This window comes from Neovison vison, chromosome 14 (assembly GCF_020171115.1).
Source record: "Neovison vison isolate M4711 chromosome 14, ASM_NN_V1, whole genome shotgun sequence".
NCBI lineage: Eukaryota > Metazoa > Chordata > Mammalia > Carnivora > Mustelidae > Neogale > Neogale vison.
The window spans coordinates 25,822,160-25,848,506 of record NC_058104.1 but is presented as its reverse complement, the minus strand read 5'-3'; the positions used below and the strand labels follow the sequence as shown (position 1 = coordinate 25,848,506).

The following is a 26,347-nucleotide window of genomic DNA, read 5'->3' as shown; positions in this document are numbered from 1 at the left end:
TTATTTATTTTTTTTTTTAAGAAGAGAAAAATTCAGCACTAATCCTGAAGAACAGCAAGCTGACTGAACTGAAAAGAAGACCCTGAAAAGAATCTATACTCAACTCCTGCCAGGTAATCCTGAAGTTTTGGTCTTCCCATGTCAGATAGGGCATTTTTTTTATTTTCCTGCTAAAAGCAGTGTGACCCTAGCCGAACAAAATCCCCTCCTCCCTTTATACAGTTTGTATAAAACTAACCAGACCTGCAAGAAAGACCTATATTCTTTTTTTTTTTTTAAGATGTATTTATTTATGTTGGAGAGAGAGAGAAAGAGCAGGGGAAGAGGGTGAGGGAGAGAGGGAGAATCTTCAAGCAGACTCCCCACACTGAGCATGGAGCCTGTCTTGGGGCTCGATCCCAGGACCCTGAGATCACGGCCTGAACCAAAAGCGAGAGTCAGCAATTCAACTGACTGAGCTGTGCAGGCACCCAGAAAGACCTATATTCTTTTTTTTTTTTTTCCAATTTATTTATTTTCAGAAAAACAGTATTCATTATTTTTTCACCACACCCAGTGCTCCATGCAAGCTGTGCCCTCTATAATACCCACCACCTGGTACCCCAACCTCCCACCCCCCCCCGCCACTTCAAACCCCTCAGATTGTTTTTCAGAGTCCATAGTCTCTCATGGTTCATCTCCCCTTCCAATTTACCCAAAAGCGCATACCCTCCCCAATGTCCATAACCCTACCCCCCTTCTCCCAACCCCCTCCCCCCAGCAACCCACAGTTTGTTTCATAAGATTAAGAGTCACTTATGGTTTGTCTCCCTCCCTATCCCATCTTGTTTCATGGATTCTTCTCCTACCCACTTAAGCCCCCATGTTGCATCACCACTTCCTCATATCAGGGAGATCATATGATAGTTGTCTTTCTCCGCTTGACTTATTTCGCTAAGCATGATACGCTCTAGTTCCATCCATGTTGTCGCAAATGGCAAGATTTCGTTTCTTTTGATGGCTGCATAGTATTCCATTGTGTATATATACCACATCTTCTTGATCCATTCATCTGTTGATGGACATCTAGGTTCTTTCCATAGTTTGGCTATTGTGGACATTGCTGCTATAAACATTCGGGTGCACGTGCCCCTTTGGATCACTACGTTTGTATCTTTAAGGTAAATTCCCAGTAGTGCAATTGCTGGGTCATAGGGCAGTTCTATTTTCAACATTTTGAGGAACCTCCATGCTGTTTTCCAGAGTGGTTGCACCAGCTTGCATTCCCACCAACAGTGTAGGAGGGTTCCCCTTTCTCCGCATCCTCGTCAGCATCTGAGAAAGACCTATATTCTAATCCTGATAGATCTCCCCTCAACCAAAGGTGAGGAAAATCAGCACATGGAATTTTTCTGCTTTCTTTCACTATGATTCTTGGAAAGTTGTTAGGGTGGATTTCTCATTCAGAATGAAATATCAATTTCTCAAAAGAAATGTCCTAATCTCTTCCCTCTCCTTTGGCCCCGGGTGTTTCAAGGAGGTCTCCTGCATGCTCCCATAACATCCTGACCTTGCTCCCATCATGCTTCTTTGCAATTACCTATTTATTCCACTGTATCACGAACCTCAGAAGGACAGTTCCCATCCTTGTAACTCCAATTCCTAGTACACTGCCTGGCTCATGGCAGGATTTTAGTAAATATCAGTTAAATGTTGACTGACTTGATGGAAATTTTAATGACGACGTATCAGACAAATTGGCTAAAATCGGAGTCCTCCAAAACGGAAATAGTGACTTTATCTCAACTGGTCCATTTTCAAAGATTAGTATAGTCTAATACAGTGAGTCTTAGCAGAAATCAATAAAGGAGGACAAGAAAGAGAAGAGATTTAACTGGAGCATCACCCGTGTAGGTCTTTGGGGGAGGGCACAGGAAAGGTCAGGAATACAGTACAAAGCCTAAAGCCACAGAGAGGTGTTGGGTTCATGTTTGCACCCATGTATAGGAACTGAACTCCTTACTGAATATGTCTGTGGCCTTAGGCAGGTTTCTTAAACTCTCTGAGCCACAATCTTCTCATCTATAACATGTGGGTGCAATACCTATTTCTGTTTTATTTTTTACTCCTTTTATATCCACACTAAGTGTCAAAAACATAGTAGGCATGTTGCATCATTTAATCCTAATGTATAAATAGAAATGCTGCCCCAAAGAAACTGTGTCCAAGAATAGAAGCCTATTCCTTGGTATGGAAGGAAGAGAACTTGGCATCTTTTAAGCTAAACAGGACACTGTGATGGGCACCTAGGCTTTCTTTACAAATAGTCCTACAGCTGCTTTGAAGCACTCTAGAAAAACAATGCGAATCTAATTAGGCAATGCCCTGTGGCCAGCATTAGTAGCAATTTTTGAAAATAGTCCAGGAGGCAGCTTACAGAAAGTGGTAGGTTTGGTTTTTTGTTGTTGTTGTTGTTGTTGTTTTCTTTTAAGAGTTCTGTTTCTCTGTTGCTTGCACACACACATACACTTACCCTCACACACACGTACCCCCTCATGCATACACAATCTCATTTTCTGGGTGGAAACACAAGACATGTTTGAGACCATACAAATCCCTACAGGTCTGGTCTGCCACTGTAAATAAAATATTAAAATCAATATTCCTAACAGAACAAAAGCTCGTGTGGTTCAAAAGGAATAGCAGAGAAACATAAGACAGGAACAAATGTCTAAGAATAGGACAGCTGCTCCATCGGAGCCATTTCCTTGGGAAGAAATTGACAGATTCCTCAGTTCTCATTTGCATCAAAAACATTAGTAGTAACAAACACACACATCCACACACACACACACGCAGATTGTGTTATCAACTGACACACAGAGTGAAAACATTTTCACTTTGAAATATCAACTTCACAAGGAATTCGTGCTGGTGTGTATCGCTGTCCCTTCTTCATAGATCACATTAGCACTGATGTTCACTCATTCTACAAATAATAATGGTAACGGCCAACATTTACATGTTACCAGCCATTACGCTAAGTTCATTATATGTGTTAATGCATTTCATCTTCCTAACGATCTCGTATTTTGCTCCTTTTATAGTCTGGGACACAGAGGTTCAAAGAATTAATTTAATTTTTCTAAGATTACATAGCTAATAGGTGACAGAGCAGATAGCCTGTTCAGTTACCCCTGAGACCGGCCATGCCCATATCCCCTACTCCCTCATTGCACTATCATAAAGTCACACTGGACTTAGGCACTGTCCCCATGTCAGAGACTCATCTGCGACACAGAATATATCAAGAAAAACCCAGAACTCTTGGTCTAAAGCCACACAAAATTGACTCAAGTCATTACACTTGTTTTTGGCTACAAATGTGTTTAGCTAATCCACTTACAGAGCCAACTCCTAACTCTTATTAACTCTATTTTCTGACCCATGTGCTGAAGCCATAATCGCCACAGATCTTCAGATGACGCTCTCTGAGCCTGCCTGACTGTGGAAAAGAAGGGTCACGTTTCAGAAACAAGAGTGTTGGTAGCCAAGGCTGGGTTGAAAAGTGTTAAAGCCTCGCAGGAGTTGGAATGCCCCGGGTTCCTTCAAAATTCAAAATCCCAAGGGTCCTGCTAACAGGTTCCACTGGGCTTCTTAAGGGGATTAGGCTTGGGGTTCATCTTTCCATGCATGTATTTGTTCTTTTAACAAACATCTACTGAGCCCTGTATCATCTCACTGGAGATACAGGGGTAAATGAAACAGACACGCTCCCCCCCAACAAAGCTTCAAACAGCAATTTCCACCCCATTTCTCAAGCCTGGCCTTCTTGGAGAACCCACCCCACCATAGTCACGACAGGGACCAAGATAATCTCCATTGCATCCCAGTGATAGAACCAGAGTCAGACATTTGATCCAGGGGAAGCCAAGTCACTGGCTGGTGAGAAACTATTCATTTTCTCTCTCTAAATAATATGAATTAAAGACACAGTGATGATGTGCATTAAAGACAAAAGACCGTGATGCTTTATTACTCACTCCACCAATTGAAATCCCAAAGGTGGCTCTGATTCCTACCCTTCCTGAGCCTGGATATTCACCAGAAGATATCCCCATGGATATCCAACAAATTTCAGACTATGTAGTCAGAGGGACCTGCGTATAAATCCTACTTCCCCCGTCTTTTAACTAGGGCACTGCGGACAAGTTCTTTCATTTTAAATTTTATTGTAGATATTTTCAAATACACACAAGGACAGAGTGAACCCCTCTGTATCAGGTCACCCAACTACAATACTATTTTCCCTTTCCTGTTTCCTCTGCCATCCCCCACAATATTATATTTTCCTGGTGATTTTTAAAGTAAATCTCAGCCATCATGTTAGGTGAGTTCTTCCCTTTCCATAAAACCCTGTTTTCTCTGTCATAAAACAGGAATTGCAATACCCCTTCCATGGGCTTTGTCATCCTTTAGACAAAAACATATGGGGCTGCTGCTGTGAGCCAGCCCGGTTCCCACAGCATGTGGGGCCGCTATGACAGTACAAAGTGTTTGTTCTCATGGAGTTTATGGTATAGGCATAAATAATGAGGAAGACAATTCCAGAGGGAACAAAAGTTATGAAGAAAATAATGGGGAGATGGGGAACAGTAGGTGATTTGGGGGCCAGAGGGAGACAAGGAAGTCCTCTCCAATGAGGCTTAGGGGGTGAGACATAAAAGCGTGGAGGTCCTGGGAGCCGGGACACTCAGGGTCTGCCTGGCCCTGTTTAAATCCCAGCTCCATCCCTGAGTAGCTGGACGCACCATGCATAAGCCATTTAACCTCTCTGATTCTCGGTTTCCTCACCTTTATGAGGTCAAAACAACAGTACCAACCTAATAAGGTTTTCAAGATTCCATGCATTTGGGGTTTAGAATGCGGTCTATGTAAGTTACTGTTAATATTTTGCTATCTTACATATGTTTGACTCTTACACACCTGCCCTGAATAGGAAAGTCCCCTGATTTTGAAAAGATGGCTGGGAATATCCGGGCCAGTGCCTCCAAAAGTCAAGTATGCGACATCCAGGTATCTTGGTAAATACAGACAAATAAATGGAAATTCATTTGGCCCTAGACATGAGCTGTGTGGCATCTTCAGAAGCTCGGCGGTGAATCTGCCTTGCACCTAGTTCTTTGTAAACCCACTTGGGAATGGTCCTGGGGCAGGAGGGGGTGGGGTGAGGCCGGAAGGGGAGCCCGGTATTTCTGGTGGATTCTATATCCTGAAATATCAAGTCAGCATTTCTCCCCAGTTCAGGGTGAGAGCTCTCCTGCTCGTTATGCTGCTAAATAATTGGGGGGGGGGGCATCCATCCAATTCCAAAGAAGGGCTGCATGTTTGCGTGGAATGGGAGGGTCCTCTGTCTCTCGTGCGAGCATAGTCTGTACATCAAACGGGTTCAATTCCAACAGTGACCAGGTGAATAGTTTTATGTGGCTGTTTTTATAGACACTGGGAGACACTTTTTATACTATGGCAATAAAGGCTTTGTAATTGCTGCTGACTTATTTTTAGGGTTGTTTTCAGTCTTTACCACATCGTTAAACAATACTGCCAACCAAAATTCTACTATCGAGTCGGCTGGACTAAATACAATGCAGTATCCTGGAGTGGCTCCTGGAACCGAAAAGGGACGTACGTGAAGAAACACCGCGAAATTCAAACATTATCCACACAGCACAGCTAAAAATAACATACTAATGTTGATTTCTTTGTTTTGACAGGTGTACACAGCAATGTAAGATGTTCGCATTGGGTGAGGAATATACAGAACTCTGGGTGTTATCTTTGCAACCTCTCTGTAAATATGAAATTATTCCAAAACCGAAACTGCCTTTTAAAAAAAAAGAAAAAGTGTTCTGTTGACACAAATGAGTTGAGAGACATTGATCCGGACTCTCTCCTTGTAGCCATGGCCCTCACTCCCATCACCCATTCTTAAGATGAAAGGGAGCCTATATTTACCCCGCACTCCCGGAAAGGATGGGGAATATCACTGGCAGTCTTCGAGGCTGGGGTGGGGGATTTAGCAGCACGTTCATAGCTCTTGAGGACAAAATGTGCCTTCAAAAGCAAACTATAATTATACAGAAGCTGAAGAGCGTTTGCGAAAAAATCACTATCTCATCTGAATCTACATCCTGTTCATCAAAGAGGTCGAGGCCCTTTTGATTATCAGACTAAATATTTTTAGGCAATATCACTGAATGCCTGGAAAGAACATGAACGGCATCAGCTGAAGAAAAATCCGTCTTCAGATAAAAAGGCAAGTCTTGCCTATCGCAGGAAAAATCAACCCTAGGAAATTTATAAAGGAAAATTGGCAAAATGGCCCCCCATGGAAGCTTTCTGCCCTCTTCCATGTGCCTCTACCTTAGTCCTTCTCTACTCCCTTCCTTCTAATTATCCACTGAGTTCATTCTCTTAGCACTGGACCAAAGCACAATGGGAACACCAGAAAGGGGTCTAGCATTAGCATTAGGATGAAGAAAGAGAAACAGATGGAAAAGAGGATTCTCTAAAAACTGTCAAGTGGGCACTGAATAAAGACAAAAGTGGCATTTAAGTTTGGACTATCGAACTCCCGGTCAAATACGGTCACTTGAATGTTTAGTGAAGCACGCCCCCACAATGGCGTGATGGGCCCCTTTTGGGTATGTCACAAAATTTTTGTCATTGTAAGTCTTCATCGTTCCCACAATGTCCAGAAAAGGTTTTTATATTCAATAGATGCATTCTAATTCTGGCACCAAGAGCTCTCAGTTGGACTGGATTAATTCTCTTCTAGTTCTCTGTGGGTCAAAATGGGCTGTGGCAGCTGCATGGTTTCTTGAACCCCTGATAACTGATAAACACCAGTCATTGAGGCCTATCCTCTCAGTGAACTCCCCAAATCATTCCTTCTCTGAAACATGTAAATTTTCTCTGTGTCTATAATATATAAATAGCTCCTGTGAATCAATAAAAAGACAAAATCATTCCAAAGAAGCCTATCATTACTACCAAGCACTGAATTATTCACAAAAAGTGAACTGACTGATATAAATCTGTGGAAGGGCTATAAGCTTCTTATTTTCCAGATGTGCCCAAGAATTCTAGGAAATAAGGACTGGATCAACCCAGCAGCAAAATATGAAATTAGCATCTTGCTAATGCAAGAGTGCAATGTTGGCATACACCTGGAACTCTCTTCTGTAGTCTCCCACGAATGCTCTGGTATAGTTCTACCCAGTAGAATATTACAAGACACATTTCTTCTAATGAGTGTAAATATCAATGATGACTGAGAGACACAGACTAAAAGCAAGAATCGTAAACAAATCCAGTTAGTCTGTCACAAGAGACTTGTGAATTACTCAATGACTGGGACACCCATCTCTGAGCAGTAATTTGCTTTCAGCACAACTTCAGACAAAAGTCCCTTATTGAAACAAGATTCATTAATGTCCCTTGCCCTTTTGCCTGATGCCATGATGAAACGTGGGTGACTTCAATGAGTCTTTTATTGCAATTGAGTGCTGGTTCAAAAATGATCGTAGAGATGGAAATGTCACGTGAGAAACGTGTGAACAGTCACCGGGAGCAGCCAGGAACTCAACACCATTTCAACTTTGTCTCCTCCATGACGGAATTTGCTCACCTGCCATGGCTGGAACCAACATACATCCAGCTTCAACTGATTTCCCAGGGACACCTTTAAGAGAATGTCCTCGTTTCCATCAAAGCCAGACTTGGGCTCCACGACTGCCGTGTCACAGTTGGTGCAATTAACTATAACTTTCAGGGCTGTGAGATTCGGTCATAAAACTTCCAACTGCTGATGCATTTTGCTCCAAAATGTGGCTATGTCTCCTGCCATTCTACAAGCCGGTTCATAAATACATAATGTCGAATTATTTAATACAATGACACCTCAGACATTCTACTCAGTGGGCCATTGGCAAACTGTGTCAACACTGACTTTTCAAATATACTGCAACATTTCCCCGAGGCTTTGAAAAATTATCACCAGGCAGAATCAGAGACTTCGCATCCCTTTTATCGAATACCAGAGATTCATTCCTCTACCCATCGAGCATAAAAATACGTAGCCAAACAGTCCAAAACGATGATTCAGCAAATAAAACCCCAATGCCACTCTGGTAGCGGAGTTTCGGCCAAAGCAACTGAGACTCTAACATGCGCGATGTGTTTAAGAATCTCCAGCCACAACTCAATGGGTCTTTTACATTGTCTGGCTTTTGTTACTTTAAACCAAGCCCTCCAGGTTACTTTAATGTGGGAGTTACTTGAAAACATAATTGCTAGGAATAAACACGGGAGTACACTATTGTCAAAAACTAAACAATCTTGCTCCCCCCACAATTAGTCAGTACATCAGTTCCATAACATCATCGTATGTCATCTATAAAGACCTTTGAAAGGAAAGAAAAATTGAGGGAGCATACAGATACTCCCAAGAAGTCCTACTGAAACATAATAACAAATGTAGCATTTTTTTCCCCCAGCAGAAAAATGGAAGAGAATTTGCTACAGTTGAATCAAACGTACCCATCCCAAAGCAACTTAACCGCAACTGAACGCCCCACACACAAACACGGTGCATACACACGCAGGGTAGTTTGTGATGTATTTCTGCCAAACTCTCTTTTGATGAAAAGGAGATCAAATTCTATTGAACTACTATCAGTTCAGTGAAAATAGTATGAAACGTAAAGGTCACCTCAAGAAATAGACAAATAAGCAAATGGGCCCTCTCTCACCGATATCCCCCATCAAGAGGGACCACTAAAATGGCTAACAGATTACCTATCTCGGATGAACCAACCAAGTCACCCATCGGTTAACAAGGTACCCAACCATGATGAACCAACCAAGAGAGCCATTTGTTAACAGGAGAACCAACTGTAAGAAACTAACAAAGGGGTTCGCCCTTTAACAGAGAAACAAACCAAGTGAAATCTGACAATACCAAGCAGGGCTTCATCCCGGACAGATGAAATCAAACTTCTAGCTAGGCAGCAAACAGAAAAGCTCTGCGTGAACCCAAACACAGACCACGAAATCTAGACACACAACCCCTGCATGGGTCACCAAGCGGGGCTGGGAACGGACCGCACGACTGTACTTACGAAGATTATTTATGGGGGTTCTGGTATCCATGTTTTCATAATGCTGGACATGAACCACAATGTTGAGGTCCCTCTCCATGTGGTCAGGGTTGCAGTGGCCCTGGGGCCTCATGACATCTGCAAGGGCCCTGAAAGAAGAAAGAATTTAAATCTGTTCATTCCAAACACAATGACTGGCACCTGCTGTGCTCGGGGCACTGGACTTAGAAGACGGGGCCCGACTCCTCGGAGCTACCATTCTCATTAGAGGAGGGAGGGAGGAAAAGACGTGAGGAAGTAAAAAAGATCGCTGCAATTAGAGGTTACATAAGGATTTTGTGCACCACAGTCCACACGCTCCTCACAACATTTATGAGAAAGCAGCATCAACCACCTCAAAGAGTTAAGAAGATCCAATGAAGAATCTATGTAATATGTCTGTGCCCCATAAACTTAGTCCCCCCCCCCGCCATAGCTCATGCTAGATCCCACACATCATGTACAATGATGGCCCACTATTAGCAACAAATAACATTCCTGGAGTACTTACCATAAGCTGACCCCCATCCTAATCGTGTTATGTGCCTTAATTCAACTAAGTATCATATGAACACCTTCTGAGGTTTTCGACTCCTTCTCTGCAGATGAGCAAAGAAAGGCTCAGAGAGGTGAATTAACCTGCTAAAGGTCACAGAGCCAGTTGTCCACGGCTGAACCAGAGCCGAGGCACAGCTCTGTACACTGCGTGCATTGGGTTTCCAGCAGCTAGGGAGGATTCAGTGTGACCCAGCCCCCCCACCCCCACCGCGTTGGTGCCCCTCGCTATCAGGAGCTGGGATGGAGGGAAAAGCATACAACCTGAGTCACCAGCTGTGTCTTGGGCCCTTCCCAGTTATCATCCTGTTTAATCTCCTGGACGCTCATCCAAGGGCTGATATATTTTACTATTTCCCAACAAGTAAGACAACAAGGTGAGAGGTGTTAGGGGCCATGTGGGGCTCTCAGGGCTTCCGTAACAATATACCACACCCTAGGTGGCTTCGAACCACAGAAATTATGGTCTCGTGCTTCTGGGGCCAGAAATCCAAAATCAAGATGTCGGCAGGGCCACGCCCCTTGGGAAACCTGTAGGGGACTCCTCCCTTTGATTCCTCCTGGCTTCCACTGGTTGCCGGAATTCTCCACCTTCCCCTGGTGTGTGTCCCACGTTCTGTTTCAAGGACACCAATCATACTGGGTTAGCGGCCCACCCTGCTCCCAGGTACCCTCATCTTAAATCACGACATCCGCAACAATCCTGTGTCTAAATCATGTCACGTTCCCAGGACCACAAGATCAGGACCTTATAAAAGACTTTTTTCAAGGGCTGGTGGGGGAGGGAGGGGGCTGGCACCCAATTCAGCCAGAACAGTGACCTTCACAATTAGACGTAAACTTAGCCAAGCCGCTCAGTGTTTGCACACGGAAGAGAACAGAGGCAGCTGTCAACGGGCATCTCTCCTAAGGTCAGACCTCACCAACACATTGACTTCTCTTCACCTGCTCTCCATCATGTCTTCATTTAGATGTGATTACCCTTGAAGGGCACAGACTATTGCAGGTATAAAATTGCACAGGTATGAATACTGACTTGAGCATTGTTTTTGCCATAAACCTCATGTTGCTTTCTCTTTGCACAACACGGGGGCTAGTCATATCAAGAAATGTAAACTTCCTTCATGCTGTGGTTTCGGGGTCGGGTGGCAGAGAATCAGCCCTGCTTATCCACTACCCTGGTTAGGGGTACCTCGATGGTCAGCACCACCCCTGCCTCCGTACACAGTACTCATCGAGGCCTCCTCTCGGGGGTCCACCCCCACAAGCCACAGTGCCATGTTTTCCAACCCATCCCAATGCTCTTCATGTACCAGAACACTCCAAGTCCACATCAGGGGAGACAGAGAAGCAAGGTGAGCTCTTTGAGTGAGGCCCACGCATAACCACCTCTGAATGCGACAGGCCCAGGCTGCCTGCTGAAATTTACCCCCCTAGAGCCCCAACTCTCAGATAGTGGTCCACCAACCAGGATCAACATCCTCGCCCGGGCACGTTTTAAAATGCAAATTTCCAGGGGCACCTGGGTGGCTCAGTGGGTTAAAGCCTCTGCCTTCGGCTCAGGTCATGATCTCAGGGTCCTGGGATGGAGCCCCACATCGGGCTCTCTGCTCAGCAGGGAGCCTGCTTCCTCCTCTCTCTCTCTGCTTGCTTGTGCTCGCTCTCTCTCAAATAAATGAATACATAAAACCTTTAAAAAAAAATTTTTTAAAAAATGCAAATTTCCAGATCCACCCAGACCCACTGACTCGGAAACTCCAGAGGCAGGCAGGGCCCAGCCACCTGCGTTTTCTGCTGCACGTTCAAGTCTGAGACTCTTAAAGTAGCAGAGGCCCCGAGCATGGCAGAGTGGTCGCTCACAGGGTGACAAGACGATGGCAAGATTCCCACATGAATTAGAGGGAAAGATGGAGTCCTCCAAGAGACAAGAGAAGAGCAACTGTTCATTCATTCATTCCTTCACGGAACTGACATGTCTTGCCCACTCTGTGCCAGGCACTGTTTAAGGCTCTGGGCATACAGCCATATGCAAGGTGGAGAAGACCACTGCCAGCCTGGAGCTTCTATTCTAGGGGACGGGATTGGAGTATGAATGTTAAATAAATCAACGAGAACTGCGAAAATTAAAAAAAAAACCAGAAGTGTGACAGGATCAAGAGACACCCGTACATAGCACCATTATTCCCAACAGGCCAAGAGTGGAAACCAACCCAAGTAAAGGAATGAATGGAGGGACAAACAAAACAGGAGATATGGGATAGAGCATGATTCAGCCATGAAAAGCAATGAAGTACTGACGCCTGGTACAACGTGAATGGAACCTAGAAACCTGATCCTCTGCAAAGAAGCCAGACCCAGAAAGCCACAGAGCAGATGATTCTATTATATGAAATGCTCAGAATAGGCAAATCCATAGAGATAGAAAGCAGAAGAGTGGTGGGGGCAGGGTCTGGAGAGAGGGAGGACCGGGGCTGCTGCATTCATGTATACAGACTTTTGATAATGAATAGGTTCTGGGATCCCAGAGTGGTTGTTCAACTTTGTGACTATGCGCAAAAATAAATAAATAAATAAATAAATAAATAAATCACTGAACTGTACACTTTAAAAATTCTAAATAAAGAGAGGAGAGATAAGGTGGTCAGGAAAAGCTTTCCTGAGGAGAAGACATTTGAGTTGAGTCTTGAATGGTGAGGAATTGGTCCCATAAAGATGGAAAGAACCTTCCTGGCAGCAGGAACAGCAAGTGCAAAGGCCCTGAGGCAGGAAAGAGATCGAATATTTGAGGTACCAGAAAGAAAGCCAATGAAGCTGGAAGATGGCCAATAAAAAAGGGGCAAAAGGAGGGGCATTCAAGGTGAGGCTTCTCCTATCCATTCTATGGAGCAAGAAGCTGCTCAAGTTAACCCAGCTCATCAGAGCAGGGACCACGATATAAACCTGAGTGTCCCTGACATTGGAGTTCAGCCTCCTTCCCTGCTCTATGCTGTAAGCAACATCTAAAACTCAACAGGGCTACAGGAAAGGAATGTCTGAGGCAAAGGGTATATACCCTCTAACCCTTATTTGCCTTTTTCCCTTCTAAACAGGTTCTTTATCATGAGCTTCAAGGGATCTCAGAGCCCCTCTGGAATTGAATGTAAATTTTGTGCATTTCTCTTGAACAGGAAGCCATAGCTTTCTCCCAGATTCTCTAAGGAGTTTCCCCACGCAAGAATTTCAAAATATTCAGTCTTTCAAGAAGTTAGCAAAGTAAGTCATTGGGACAAACGACCACAAACCTGGTCGGCACTGCTTTCTATAGATCCCTTGGGCTTCTCCTGAGTCTGGAAATTCTTGAAAATCCAGCCCAGAAGCCCAGGTTGCTTCTCTCCCAAGGCAGCCCCTCGCAGAGTGTGCAATGGAAATGAGGGCTCCTATAAGGCCTCCATATCCTGGAAAAGCAGTCTGCAAGGTATGGGCCGCTCATTTCAGGGACCACATAAAATGATTCAGCATCAGGAAAGGAAATCCGAGAACTTCTGTGTGTGGTCTTTAGGGGTTCAAGTAAGAAATCAATGTCATGTGTGTATGGATGCTGGAGCCCTCCCTTGAACTGCCCACATCAGACAGTGAGAATCGGAAACCTCAGGCCCAGGAGGGCGACTGGCAGCGGCACCATCATTAGGGTTCATCTGCTACATCCAGCTCTGAGCACCGCGAAAGGGACTATGCAGCTAAATTACTTATCTACTTGCAAGTAGGCTAACCATCACCAAGCAAGCATGTGGCTTAAAAATGTCCCCCCAAAATCCACAGCCTGAAGGTCACATTAACAGAGTAAACCCAAGAATACAACAGAATGGACTCTTCCCCCGCTCTGCCACAGTTAGCTTGTTGCAAGGTTAAACATGATTACTGCCTATTCGGATCAAAGCAAAGACAGCCCAGAACAATCCAAAGGCTCATGAGAAGGATTCAAAATATGAATTGTTTATTAATGGTCAACCTTTGAGAAACCAACTGATGATTGCCTGACATCATCACATTTTGCAACCAATTTTGAGATCAGATTTATTACACCTTCAGCTCCATTTAAAATTTCTGTTTTCATATATGCTTTATAATGCACCTAAGAACTGTTGGCAGGTAGGATCACAAACTTACTAGTAAAACAAATGGGCATATATTAGGGGATATACTCAAAAACACGTTAAAACTCACATCCAAAAACATTAATAAATAAGACAAGGGAAAGAACCAACTACGTGCTGTAAGCCAAACAAATTCCCCAGGATCTGTCATCTATTTGTGGCAATAGTTTGGGTGCTTCTCAAGCAAAGTGCATTCATGTTACCTAGGGCTCTTATTAAAATGTAGACTGGTGGGCGGGGCTGGGGGGAGCACCTGGGTGGCTCAGTCAGTTAAGCATCTGCCTTCAGCTTGGGTCATGATCCCGGGGTCTTGCAAGTCTCAGGCAGGGCTTGAGATCTTTCTGCTCAAGTACCCAGGTAATGAAAATGCTGCTGTTTCACAGGTCACACTCTGAGTAGCAAGATCCTAAAAGTACTATGACGGCCAACTTTAAGTGTCACCTTGACAGAGCCAAAAGATGCCCAAATATTTGGTCGAAAATCATTCTGGGTGTGTCTAAGAATGTGCTTTTGGATGAGATGAACATTTACATCAAGAGACTGGGTAAAGCAGATCATCCACCAGCATGTGGGTGGGCCTTGTCTAATCAGTTGAAGGCCTGGATAAGCCAGAAGGCTGAGCACCATGAGCACCCTCCCCTGAGTAAAAGGGGATTTTCCTGCTGGAGATCCTTCAAACTGGGATGTCAGTCCTGCAGATTTCAGATTTCTAAGGCCAAGTGCACATAATGTATCTCTCTTCCTTGATATCTCTTCACCCAGTTCAGAACAAGTACGTCGAAACATTACCATTTTTGAAGTCAGACGATTCCCTGTTGTCCCATAGCTCTCAAAACCGGGCTGGGTATGCCACAGGTACTCAGTAAATACCTACTACATGAATATGTGAAAGAGTGAACGAATAAAAGAGATCCTTTCTTATGGAAACCAGGAGGTCAGAAAGCAGAACTCTGTCTGTGTCAGCTACCATCCTGGGTGCTACAGGCTGATACAACAGCAGAGGAGACTCTGGGGTCCCCACAGTCCTTCCTGTGGACAGTAATGCAAGGAGACAGATAATAAACTAGCAAACCAGTAAATGAGTAAGTTAATTTTGGGCTATAATGTGAAATGAAGCCAGTAATACCAAGCGATGGGTTGGAGGGGCAGGGGCGGTGGAAACTGAGCCTGGGTGGTCAGGGACGGTTTCTCAGAGAAGGTGGCACTTGAGCTAAGACCTGAAGAGGAAGAGCCAGCATGTGAGGTCTGACAGAGGAGAATTTCAGCCAAGCCAACACAACAGCTCCAAGGTAGCCTTGAGCTTGGTATATTTGAGGAACAAAAGAGAAGGCTGCGTCCCTTTACTTTCCAATTACAGTGAGTAAATAAAAGCCCCCAGCATTTCCAAGCAGAGCTCAGAGTCCCAGCATCTTGCTTCAAAGCTTCCAGGAGTCCCAAGGTCTGAACCGTGTTCTGACATTTAAACACTTGAATAGGATTCCGGAGCATTTCCTCTCGTATCAGAAGCAGCTTTTATTTTTCAAGAATGCAAGGATAATGAGTGGGAGGTAACTTTCTGAGGGGTGGTGGCACAGGTGTAGATGAAGTTCATCCGACCTCACTTCGGCTCCAAATGTGTGCATTTTATGATTTACGGTATACCCCACTGAAGATCATTCTAAAATGCAAGGCCTTGGGCACCTGGGTAGCCAACTCTTGATGTTATAGGCTATGATCTCAGGGTCATGAGATCGAGCCCCCCACATCAGGCTCCATGCTGGGCGTGGTGTCTGCTTAAAAGTCTCTCTCTCTCTCTGCCCCTTTCCCTGCATGCTCTCTATCTCTAAAAAATAAATAAATAAAATAAAATGCAGGACTCGGTGCCCAAAGAGAAGCAAAGGTACCCTGTAAGGAAAAAAAGAGTTGAAAGAGACTTTTCCATGGTCGACAGGTTACCCATGCAAGGGCTTCTCTAACCGGGGAAGCCAGTCGAAGCCATAGGATAACCACAGACGGGCAAAGAGGGGGAAGCTGGAGGAAGAGAGAAAAGGCAAGAGAAGGAAGGACATTTATCACTTGATGCTATTTCTTCGCAAGGGACTCCAGCTCTTCTGAAGCGTGTTTGAAACACACATAAGACACTGGGCTGCGTAATTTGCCCCTTGGATTTCTGATTCTGTTTGAAGGCGGGCAATATAATGACATGTGTTCCCTACTAGCTTCAACAGTATAGAGCTTCAAACATGCGTCCTGGCCTCAAGGTCATTTCTCATCAATGCCTTCTCCAAGAGGGCTGGCCCTGCCAGGGGCAGATGCAGAGAACATTCCAGGGCTTGATCTTATGGTGGCTCCTTGAACAAGCCCCACTGCATGTGTTGCCATTTGCACAGCTTCAAGCACTTCTTTGTGATCTGAGACGGCAGGCATCCTGCATGTGTGCGCTCAAAGGCAGTGCAGCCTAGTGGTCAGGGACCTGTGCTCTGGCCTCATGCTATCTGGGTTTGAAGTCTGACTCCTCCACTCCCCCAGGGCTTGTTCATCCTCATGGAAAGCCATCTGTGCCTCTTAGAAGGCAGACATCTGTGCCTCAACTGGGGAAGGAAATTACATGAGAAGGAACACACAAGCTCACTACCGAGGTTTCTGCAACATCACCTAGGCCAACACTTTGCAAGGCATTTAATGTGGTCATCCATGGGTCTTCTCTCTTATTCTGAACTCCTGCTAAGCCTAGAGGACTTGGGACACCTGACACATGTCACACAGCTAAAAAGAAGTAGCAGAGCAAAGGCTAGGTGCTGAGTTCCAGACTATAGCATTTATTTTTTCAGCAGAAATGGGATAGAAAATTCTAGCAGTAGGAATTAGAGTCCCTGAGCAGTGACCATAGGAGGTCCTGCGCTAAGAGCTTCCTAAGCCTGGTCTCAGCAAAACCTCGCAGAAGCCTATGACATAGGGATCATGATCTCATCTTACAGACAAGAATCTAAAACTCAGAGAGGTGAAGGGGCACCTGAGTGGCTCAGTGGGTTAAAGCCTCTGCTTTTAGCTCAGGTCATGGTCCCAGGGTCCTGGGATCCAGCCGAGCATCGGGCTCTCTGCTCAGCAGGGAGCCTGCTTCCCCCTCTCTCTCTCTCTGCCTGCCTCCCTGCCTACTTGTGATCTCTGTCTGTCAAATAAATAAATAAATAAAATCTTTAAAAAAAAAACACAAACTCAGAGAGGTGAAGTCACTTTCCCAAGGTCACACAGCTATTCAGTGGCCAAGCTGGACTGAATCTCAAGACATCTCACTTGAGCCCCCGCTGCTAAGGCTGGCCTGACAGCTTCTCCATGGACTGCAGGTAACAGCACTAAGTGAACTGGGGGGGGGGGGGGAGACCCAGGGGAAACTGCATAGAAAGTTCCTAAAGAGGGAAGTTCCCGCTCAGTGGCCACCAATGGTTTCCATCAGAAAAATTCAGGTCCAGTGTTGTCAGACCTGCCAGTTTCTCCAGAGAAATCAGAAATCTGGATGTTGGTGTGATAACGCCAAGCTTTAAAGGTTGGCAATTGGTTTTAAGTTGGTTTTTTTTTTTTTTAAGATTTTATTTATTTGACAGACAGAGATCACAAGTAGGCAGACAGGCAGGCAGAGAGAGAGGAGGAAGCAGGCTCCCTGCCAAGCAGAGAGCCCGATTGTGGGACTCGATCCCAGGCCCCTGAGATCATGACCTGAGCTGAAGGCAGAGGCTTTAACCCACTGAGCCACCCAGAAGCCCCTTAAGTTGGTTTTAAAACACAATATATAATACAGACTAAAGAAATTTCATAGCCAGATGAGTGAACCTTGACTGGATCCTCGTTTGAAAGCCCAAGCTCTGCAAGACATTTTTTGGCATGACTAGGAACATTTTAATCTGATCGGCTACTGATCATACATACGGTGGAAACTCCGTCCTTTCTCTTGCATGTGCTACTGGAATTTTGGTGCGTGGGAGAATGTCCCTGTTCTTAGGGGATCCACGCTAAATTATTCAGGGATGAAATGTCATGTCTGCAACTGATTTTCGAAAGCTGCAGCCCAAAAAACAAAGGAAAAAGAGAGGACAAGAGGAAGGAAGGAAGAGAGAAAATACAAATATGGAGAGTACTATAAAGCGAATATGACAAAATATGAATGATTGTCCCGTCTAGATTAGTAGTTCCTGGCTGGGGAGGGATTTTACCCCTTGATGACATGTGGCTATGGCTAAGGATATGTGTGTGTGTGTGTGTGTGTGTGTGTGTGTTTTACTGTCACAGCTGGGTTGTGGGGTGTGTACTACTGGCACCTAGTGGGTAGATCCCAAGGAGGCTGGCAAACAGCCTTCATTGCCTAGGACAGACCCCCAACACCGAGCATGAGCTGACCCCAAATGCTGGTGGTGCTGGGGGTAATAAACCACAGGTTATTCTGGAGTTCTTTCTTATTATTCTTTCAAGTTTATTTTTGGTTTTTGGTTTGTTTGTTTTTGTATGTTTAAAATGGTTCACAGTAAAAAAAAAAAAAAAAAGAAAGAAACTTAAAAATAAGAATAGTATAGTAGAAATAAAGTGCGGATCAAACAAAATTTGTCAATGGGGTTTGGTAACCATAGCTGGCCACCTTTTGCAGTTCCTGCTTCCAATATATAGTGGCTGGATGTGACGCTGCTGTCCCTGGTGAATGAGGGTCTGTGGAGTTCTTATACCAGCGTGAGCAAGACCCCCATAGCTCCTGGAATTACTGACTTTCTCCTGCTTTCCAGCCCATTCAGCCCAGAAGGAGGTGGGTCACACGCCCAGGACTCTGTGCCTGAAAACTGACATCACCGAGGCCTCTTCTGGGATCACACAAGTGCAAGGGGTCACGGAGAACAGTTGGTGACATGGGGACAGCCAGGGGCTATAAGTCTTTGAAGGGTCAGGCAAAAGGAAAAAAAACCCTTCCTCCCACTAACCCTCAGGGCCCAAAACAAAATAAATTAAGGGGCTGCAGAAAAGACATTGGATTCACCTGGAAGCCACCTTAGAACCTCTCTGAGGCCAAGTTCAGGGGTGCTCGCCCCACCCAATTCACCCCTCAGCCACTATAGGCAACAGCTAATGAGCTCCAGCTGGGGCCTGGACTCCAAAGGATTCAAGGCATCCACTGGGTAAGACGCATCTGGAGGGTCCTGGGGGGGGGGGGCGCCCCTGCACCACAACTACACAGAGAGCGCTATACATGCAGACAACACACAACAGAACGTAAATCAGAGAGTCCGAGTGGATTAATTCCTCCCTCCCCAACTGTGCCCACTAGTCCCAAACTCAAGAACAGTGTTTGTGAAGGCGGAGGGCACTTTTTACGAGCCATTCAGGGAGCCTTGTTCAATGCGGATCTCTAGGGCTCATCCCAGACCTACACTGATCTGCAATCCCTCCTGGACAGAACAGGAGAATATGCATTTTGCATTTTTAGGAAGCGCCCCCCCTCCCCGCCCCGAATTCTCAGGGAAACTGAAAACAGCCAAAACCAGGGGGCTGGGGATTGCAGTTTCCCCATGTGACCTTGGGCCAGCCACTCAAACTGGATATTCTCACCTATAAATGTGAATTAACAGCACCCTGTCTCACAGCTGTGAGCACTGAGATTTACACACACGCACTCACGCACGCACGTACATTCACACGTACACATGTGCGTGCACGTGCACACACACACACGCACACACCCCAGTACGGTGCCTGGCAAACGTTAGTTCCTTTTCCTTACTAGTGATCGGCCCCGTGCTGGAAAGCCTAGAGAGCTGAACAGAAGTACACAGGCTTCGCACAGCCCTGAAGATTCTGATCTAAATTGTCGAGGGTGGGGCCCCTAGCAACAGGATTTTTTTTAAAAGCATTCCAGGTGGATCCGAAGCCAGGGTTGAAAATTATACCCTGGAAACTGCCAATAAAAATCAACCATTCCTGGGGGCACCTGGGTGGCTCCGGAGGCAGAGCCTCCAACTCTTAATCTCAGCTCAGGTGTCGATCTCAGGGTGGAGAGTTCAAGCCCCGGGATGGGCCCCACCATGGGGGTGGGGGCGGAGGGAATCAATTGTTCTTTCTCTCTTAGAGAATGCACTTCCAGTGCATTCTGGAATTCCCAAAATGTGTACAGAGGAGAAGCCAAGTGGAGGCTGGTACCAGAGGGTTGGGTGCCCCCGGATTCCGCCCCCAAGCAGCCCTTTCGGGGTACCTGCAGAAGAAAGTGGCTGCAACCAGCTAGGCTGGGTGATTCTTTTTCTCCTGACAGAGCTGCAAGGGGGCAGGACAGGGAGCTGAGTCCCTGCTGGGCCCTCAGGTCTGCCTTGGAGCGCGGTCTCCACAGAAATACCCAGATCAAAGAGGGCCTGAAGCTAGCATCACCTTCTCCCCCAGACGTCCAAAGGGAGCCGCCCACCCTTAGCCAGGCTCCCACCTTCTCACCTCCCTTCTCCCGCCCTTCCTACCCTCCCCCACCCCCCACCCAAACACCCAGGAAGGCTCCTTTAGGCGCTGGTTTGCAAGGAAAAGGCTCAGTGGATATTTCGACAGAAGAATTAACCCGAATCTGCAAGGCAGCCTACCTATCCCTGGGTGACTCTCTCCCTACCAAGGCGACACCCGCCGCCTGCCGCAGTCCTCCTGTCTCGGCGCTCCTCCCTCACCTTAACACAGACCCCTGGAAGCTATAGGGATTGGCGGGGACTGCGGGGACGCGAAGCACCGGCCGCTGGGGCTGGTGACGGGGCATCTTCGGGGTTGCAGGAGGTGGGCGGGGCCAGCGTGTTACTCTTACTTGGTCAGTGTTTCTTGAATACCCTCAGAGCTGACTTTGCGCCTCAAGACCCCGACAACCATCCACGCCTCTCTGCTGACCCAAACCAAGACCAACTTCTTCATCTCTTCCCCCAAATCCCTCCTCACGGAGGGGAAGGGGGGGAGAAAAGAAAGTCATCGGATACTCCGCGTATAAATAGAAAATAATTACTGGTGAGGTGGTAATGTTCCTTCGCCTATTTTTGGTGGGTCTCTTTGTTCAGATTTTTTAGGCAGGCGCACGGATTGCGTGCATCCACACGCGCACACATGGGCCCCCGCCGGAGGTGTGGGGAGGGTGTGTGTCTGCGTGTACTGGGGCGACACACGGCGACCCCGTTGCCCACAGTCGGAAAGAAGACGAGGCTTGCGCCCAACCACCCAGCGGCTGGAAGACTGCCTGTCTCTCTTCAACCCCGCCCGCCCAGACCTCACGCCAACCCCGGCCTCTGTCGGGTCTGGGGGCTGCATCCTCGTGCCTGTGTCCTCCGCCTCCAAAGTTACTGGGTTGTGCGAATCAATTTAGACACTTTTAAAAAAAGCAAAAGGCAAATAGCTCCATTAATCCCCAAATGCCTTCTCCCATCTGCTGCGACTTGCTCGCGCTGGGACTTGCATAATGAATAAGGCAACCGGGAAAGTTGACGAATCAGGGTGTTGGGGGGCGGCAGGGGGTGGGGGGGTGAGCAGGGCTCCCGCCCTTGGAGTTCACGCCAACCCCGCCAAGGGGCTCAGCGCGCAGCTGAGGCCACGGCCCCCAGCAGAGAGAGGTGATGATGGGGGGAAAGGGGCGAAGGTTTTGGGAGGGGGGAGGCAACCGAGGTCCCAATTCCAGGGACCTGGCAGCTCAGGGAGAGCGAGGCGGCCGCTCCAAGCAAGGCTTTTGTTCTCGCCCTCCCCTCTCTTTCCACCTCCCTCGCCTCTTTTTCGCGAGCCGTACGAGTTGCAGGCGGCACACACTCCTTCCCTCCCTTCCTCCCTCCCTCCCTCACACACGCGCGCGCGGGCTCACACACGCCCCCCTTCCCTTTCGGGCTCGCCTGCCCTGTTTACCTAGAGGCTAGGATGTGGAATCCGAGCCGAGGACCCCTCCCCAAAACCCAAAACTTGGGGGCCGCGGGCTCCCGGGCTGTGTGTCTCCCGTCCGCTTCAATCCTAGGCGGGAGGGGGCGGCGTGAGGGTGGAAGGGGCAGAGACCCCCGACACACACACATACACACGCTCAAATCCACACCTGTGCGGAGCCCAGCGCCCCCTCTCCGCGCTCCCAGCCGAAGTTGGCTTTCCCGGGCGACCTCCCCCAGGCGAGACGCGGTTGGGGGCGGGGGTGGGGGGGGAGCGCCATTGCCCGGGGAAAGGTGGAGAGGGAAGAGCGGGGAGCGCGGCGCCCGGAGGGGAGGCGGAGGGGGGAGGCAGCCCACCTGGACATGTGCTCCCTTTGGGGCCGGTGCGCTTTCTCCAGCCCCAGCTTGGTGAAGATGCCTACGAGCACCATGACGGCCACCACCCCGCAGATGATGTAAACGATCAGGTTGGTCTTGTCCTTGGTGGGGTCGTGCAGGGGGTCGTCCTTGCGCGCGGGGGGCTTGCCGGTGTTGAGCCAGAGTGGAGTGTCGTAGTTGGTGCAGGTGCTCTGGTTTAATCGCCGCTTCTTAAACGTGCAGCAGAACCGGAAGCCACAAGTCCCGCAGCAGAAGATGAAGTCGCCCGAGCTGCAGTTGAACGGCGGGTCCCACTGGCCCATGACATCGAAGTAGCCCCTGCAGAAGTCCGGCGTGGGCGCCCGGGTGGGGGGCGCGTCCGAGACCCCCGCGCCCTCACCGGCCTCTCCGGAGGCGCCCCCGGAGCGGTTGCCCCCAGCCAGCACTACCACGCCGCCCAGCTGCGCCAGCTGCCCGTGCCCCGCTCGCTCCTGCGCCCGGCACACGCGGGCGCACAGCTCGGTGAGGAAGCAGCCGAGGAGCAGCCGGAGGACGCGGCGCATCGTGTCTCCCAGTCCGGGCTCGGCCGCTCGGCCGCCGCTGGAGCCGCTGCAGCCGCCTCTCGAGGCGCGGCCGAAGCTGCCGAGGCTGCTGCCGGGGGCTGCGAGCCGCCGCGGGCCGCACATGCAGGGAGCGGCGCGGGGCGCTCGGTGGTCGGCGGCCACTGCGCTCGGCTCAGCCCGCGTTCGCCTCCAGCGCGCCGCGCGCCGAGGGGCCGGCCGGGGAGGAGCGCGCCTGGCCGGGCGGGGGGGAGGATGAGCGGGGGCAAGCGCGGGGTGCAGGTCCGGCCGGCTACGGGGAGAGGCGGGGGCCGGAGAGCAGGGGAGAGTCGGTCTGTTCGCGCTTCTCCTCCGCCGGCGGCTACGGACCAGCCGCCCCGCGCCCGCTCGCAGGATCCCTCTCACCTCCCCAGCTCGCCAAGTGCGCTGGAGAGAGCGAAGCAACACTTGTGGAATGAAGGGAGGGCAGGAGGGAAGGGGGAGGGGGAGGAGGGCGGGCAGAGGAGGGAAGGGGGGGTGGAACGGGCGCGAGCTCGAGAGGGGCGGGGGCGCGGAAGAGGTGACTCGGGCGGGCGGGCGCGAGTTGGGGGGCGTGCAGAGCTGAGCTAGGCTGGCGGGCGGGGAGGAGGGAGCTTCTTCGGCAGCCGCCGGGGCTGGAGGCACCGCTCGGCTTTCCCGGCAGGTGGAGGACCGCTGCGGGACCTCCCGCGCCCTCTCTGGGCGGGAGGCGCGGCTCAGACCTGTTCTGGGCGCAGAGGCGGCTCCGCCCGTGGCTTTTTCAGGCGTGCGTGCGCAGGAGCTGCGGCTCGAATCTGCCCTCCAGGGAAGGGGTGACTCGGAGGGGATAAGGACAGACTAAGTGGCTTCCACTCCAAGGCAGACGGGGGCACAGTCTGATCAGGCTCGCCCTTTCCAGGTGCACCGGGCTACCTCACCCTTCCCCCGACTGCGCCCTCCAAGCCAGGCGTGCCTCCCGGATGGTTCAACTCCCTGGGACAAGCCGAGGACCAAAGCTGAGCTGGGAAGGCGGGGTGGCAAGCCACTGGGCCCGGGGTAAGCACCCCCCGGGTGGGGGGGGGGGCCCGGGACGGACTATAGTCAAGGAAGCTCGGGGGGTAGGGGGGAGGCAGCAGATAAGGCCGAGGCAGTGGCACGTCCCGCGTCCCGGATGCCTTTCCTTGGGACTCTCCCAGGTCCCTGGACCTGCCACTTTCTGTCCCTCTGCGACCTCGCAGCGTTCCCTGCGTTCCACAGGAGGGCACACCGCGGCGCCGCCTCTGCGCGCCCAGATCTGGTGCAGCGCTAGGCCTGGGTCCCCGGCCTCAGCCACCCTCCCGTATCTGGACCCCGCGCGTGGGTCTCCGGAGCCGGCTGGCCCCTGTGCTCACCGAGTCCCCCAGACATCCTCACCCGTGCTGCAGCGTCCGGCCTCCGGTCGCCTGTCAGGAATTTCCAAATCTGCCTTCTCCACTCAGCCGTTTCCAATCAGGCTCCGTCCCTCTCCCCTTTCTCCCACTTCTTCTTTCCTCTGCTTGAATTTGACTCCAGTAGCCCCCAAAACGGGATTTGCACCAAAGCTGCTACACCGAATTTAGATCTCCACACGCCCCTGCGTTTTGTTTTTAATTGCATTAACTAAGTATACACTTTGCAGTCGGCTAGGCGATTTGCAGGGAAAGGATGTCTCCATCACCCTCCGCTCTGTTAGGCTGCAGTCAGGGGCTTCTCGGGGCATTTTCAAAGCCCCCCAAAAGTTGGGCCACAAATAAAATGACACACTGGGTCCCCTTCATTGAAAAAGCATGGGGGCTGGGTGTTGGCCTCTACCGCAAGTTTTCTCACAAGGAGAGGGAGTGTCGCTCAGGGTGCCTTCTCTTTGAACAATGTCACCTAGTGTCTTCCCCAAGACTCAGAAACAATGTTTGCTGCTGTTGTTTCCTGTTCCAGCAAAAACCCCAGGCCAGCCCTGATGGAGCGTATCCGAGGTGTACCAGCCCCAGAAGGATCGTTGATTACGGGCTGTGTTTTGTCCCAAACCCACCTGGACAAGGTATGAGATTGTTTAGTCTAAATTCATCAGCTCCACTGTAATGGGATCCCAGAATAGGAGAGTGTGGCGCGTCTGTCGACCCACACCCACCACCACTGTGTGAGTCTCTACAAACACAAGCATTGGTGTGTGAGAGCTAATGATAGCTGACATTTATTCGGTGCCTGCAACAAGCCCACTAAGCTTGTCTTTTCTAAAATCACCTCCTCACAGATGCTTAGAACAGTGCCTCGCTTCTAGCAGACAATCTGGGAATGTTCGCTAAAACATTTGAGGGACTGATCTCATTTAACTCTCTCTGCTAGGTAATATAACCGGGCCCACACAACAGAGAGACTGAGGCCCAAAGCAATTAAGCAGGCTCCCCCACAGAAGTCCCTTGGTTGGCTTTTGACCCGAGATATTTGACTCCTGGGCCTGTGCTCCAACCACTGGAGGTAGTGGCCTTCCTAAAATAGGCCTCCAGACTCCCTATGCACCTGACGCTGTAAGTTTGGTTTCTGTCTGTCCCCCACACTAAAATGGTTAAGTCCAGGGCAAAAAGGGGCTTTGACTCCTACAGTCTCCCAGCACCTACGGCAGTAGGTGAAAAGCACTCAAAAATATATTACAGAGGCGCCTGGGTGGCTCAGTGGGTTAAAGCCTCTGCCTTCGGCTCAGGTTGTGATCCTGGGGTCCTGGGATTAAGCCCTGCATCAGGCTCTCTGCTCTGTGGGGAGCCTGCTTCCTCCTCTCTCTCTCTCAGCCTGCCTCTCTGCCTACTTGTGATCTCTGTCAAGTAAATAAATAAAATCTTCGAAAAATTTTAAATTAAAATATATATATATATATATATTTATAGTCTGCTTTGATTAACGTATCAAGATCTTCGATGCAAGACCCTTGGTGTTAAACCAAGAGAGGAAAGAGACAGACAATGGAATTTCTGCTGCGGGGACAGTGCAGAGGGGTTGGGATATTTCTACAATAAATCTGGGAGGGCTCCTCCAGCAGGCTTGCCAAGGTCCAGGAAGCTGAGACTCAGAGGTTAAGGGCTTTGTCCAAGGTCAAGTGGCCAGCAAATGGGAAAGCAGGGACTAGATGCAGGTTCCAAGGTCAAGCGGCCAGCCAATGGGAAAGCAGGGCCTAGGTGCACACCGCCGGATTCCTAATCGCTAGTTTCCTGCCTTCCCATCCCACCGCACCCTACTGAGGCACCTGCCAGCCAGCATCAGGGCTGCGAGCTTAGGGCAAAAGCATGATGGAAGAGTAGGTCACAGACACCTTCCCCCAAAAGCTGGGGGTTTTCAGACACTTCTAAATTTGATTTGAAAAAAGAAAAAGAAACCCTTAGCGAAAAGAGACAAAATCTAGACAGAAAAGTCCATTTCAGAATATGCCTCCAATCTCTTTAAAATATTGCCTGTCACCAGGACATTTGAGTCCGGTCCTCCGAGGAGACTCACTCTGGCTGCTGTTCCCGGCTTTAATTAACAGAGACTGCCCCCTGTTTGTGACAAGGAGAGTGCAGGGATCCTGCTTGGGAAAGCAGCAGACCTGATCTACCCCTTGTGGCTTGTTTGCCAGATCCCAAACCTTGGGCCCACTATCCCCGCCCCCCAGCCCCTACCCTGCCGTGAGCTTCACGGACCAAATTCCCGAG

The 26,347-nt window shown here is 49.0% G+C and overlaps 1 protein-coding gene across 3 annotated transcripts in view; it reads right to left on the bottom strand.

Annotated features, from left to right (window-relative positions):
* The window catches only part of SHISA9 (shisa family member 9), a 278,412-nt gene extending 254,230 nt beyond the window's left edge, over positions 1-24,182 (bottom strand). For 2 of the 3 annotated variants that reach the window (XM_044232845.1, XM_044232846.1), the window contains exons 1-2: positions 22,096-22,658; positions 9,162-9,289 (exon numbers count right to left, since the gene is read on the bottom strand). In XM_044232845.1, the coding sequence (XP_044088780.1) occupies positions 9,162-9,289; positions 22,096-22,658 (691 nt within the window). Of the gene's footprint in view, positions 1-9,161; positions 9,290-22,095; positions 22,659-24,065 lie in introns of those variants that run through there. The other variant, XM_044232847.1, reaches the window with a different exon arrangement.
* Between the last annotated feature and the right edge of the window lie 2,165 nt (positions 24,183-26,347).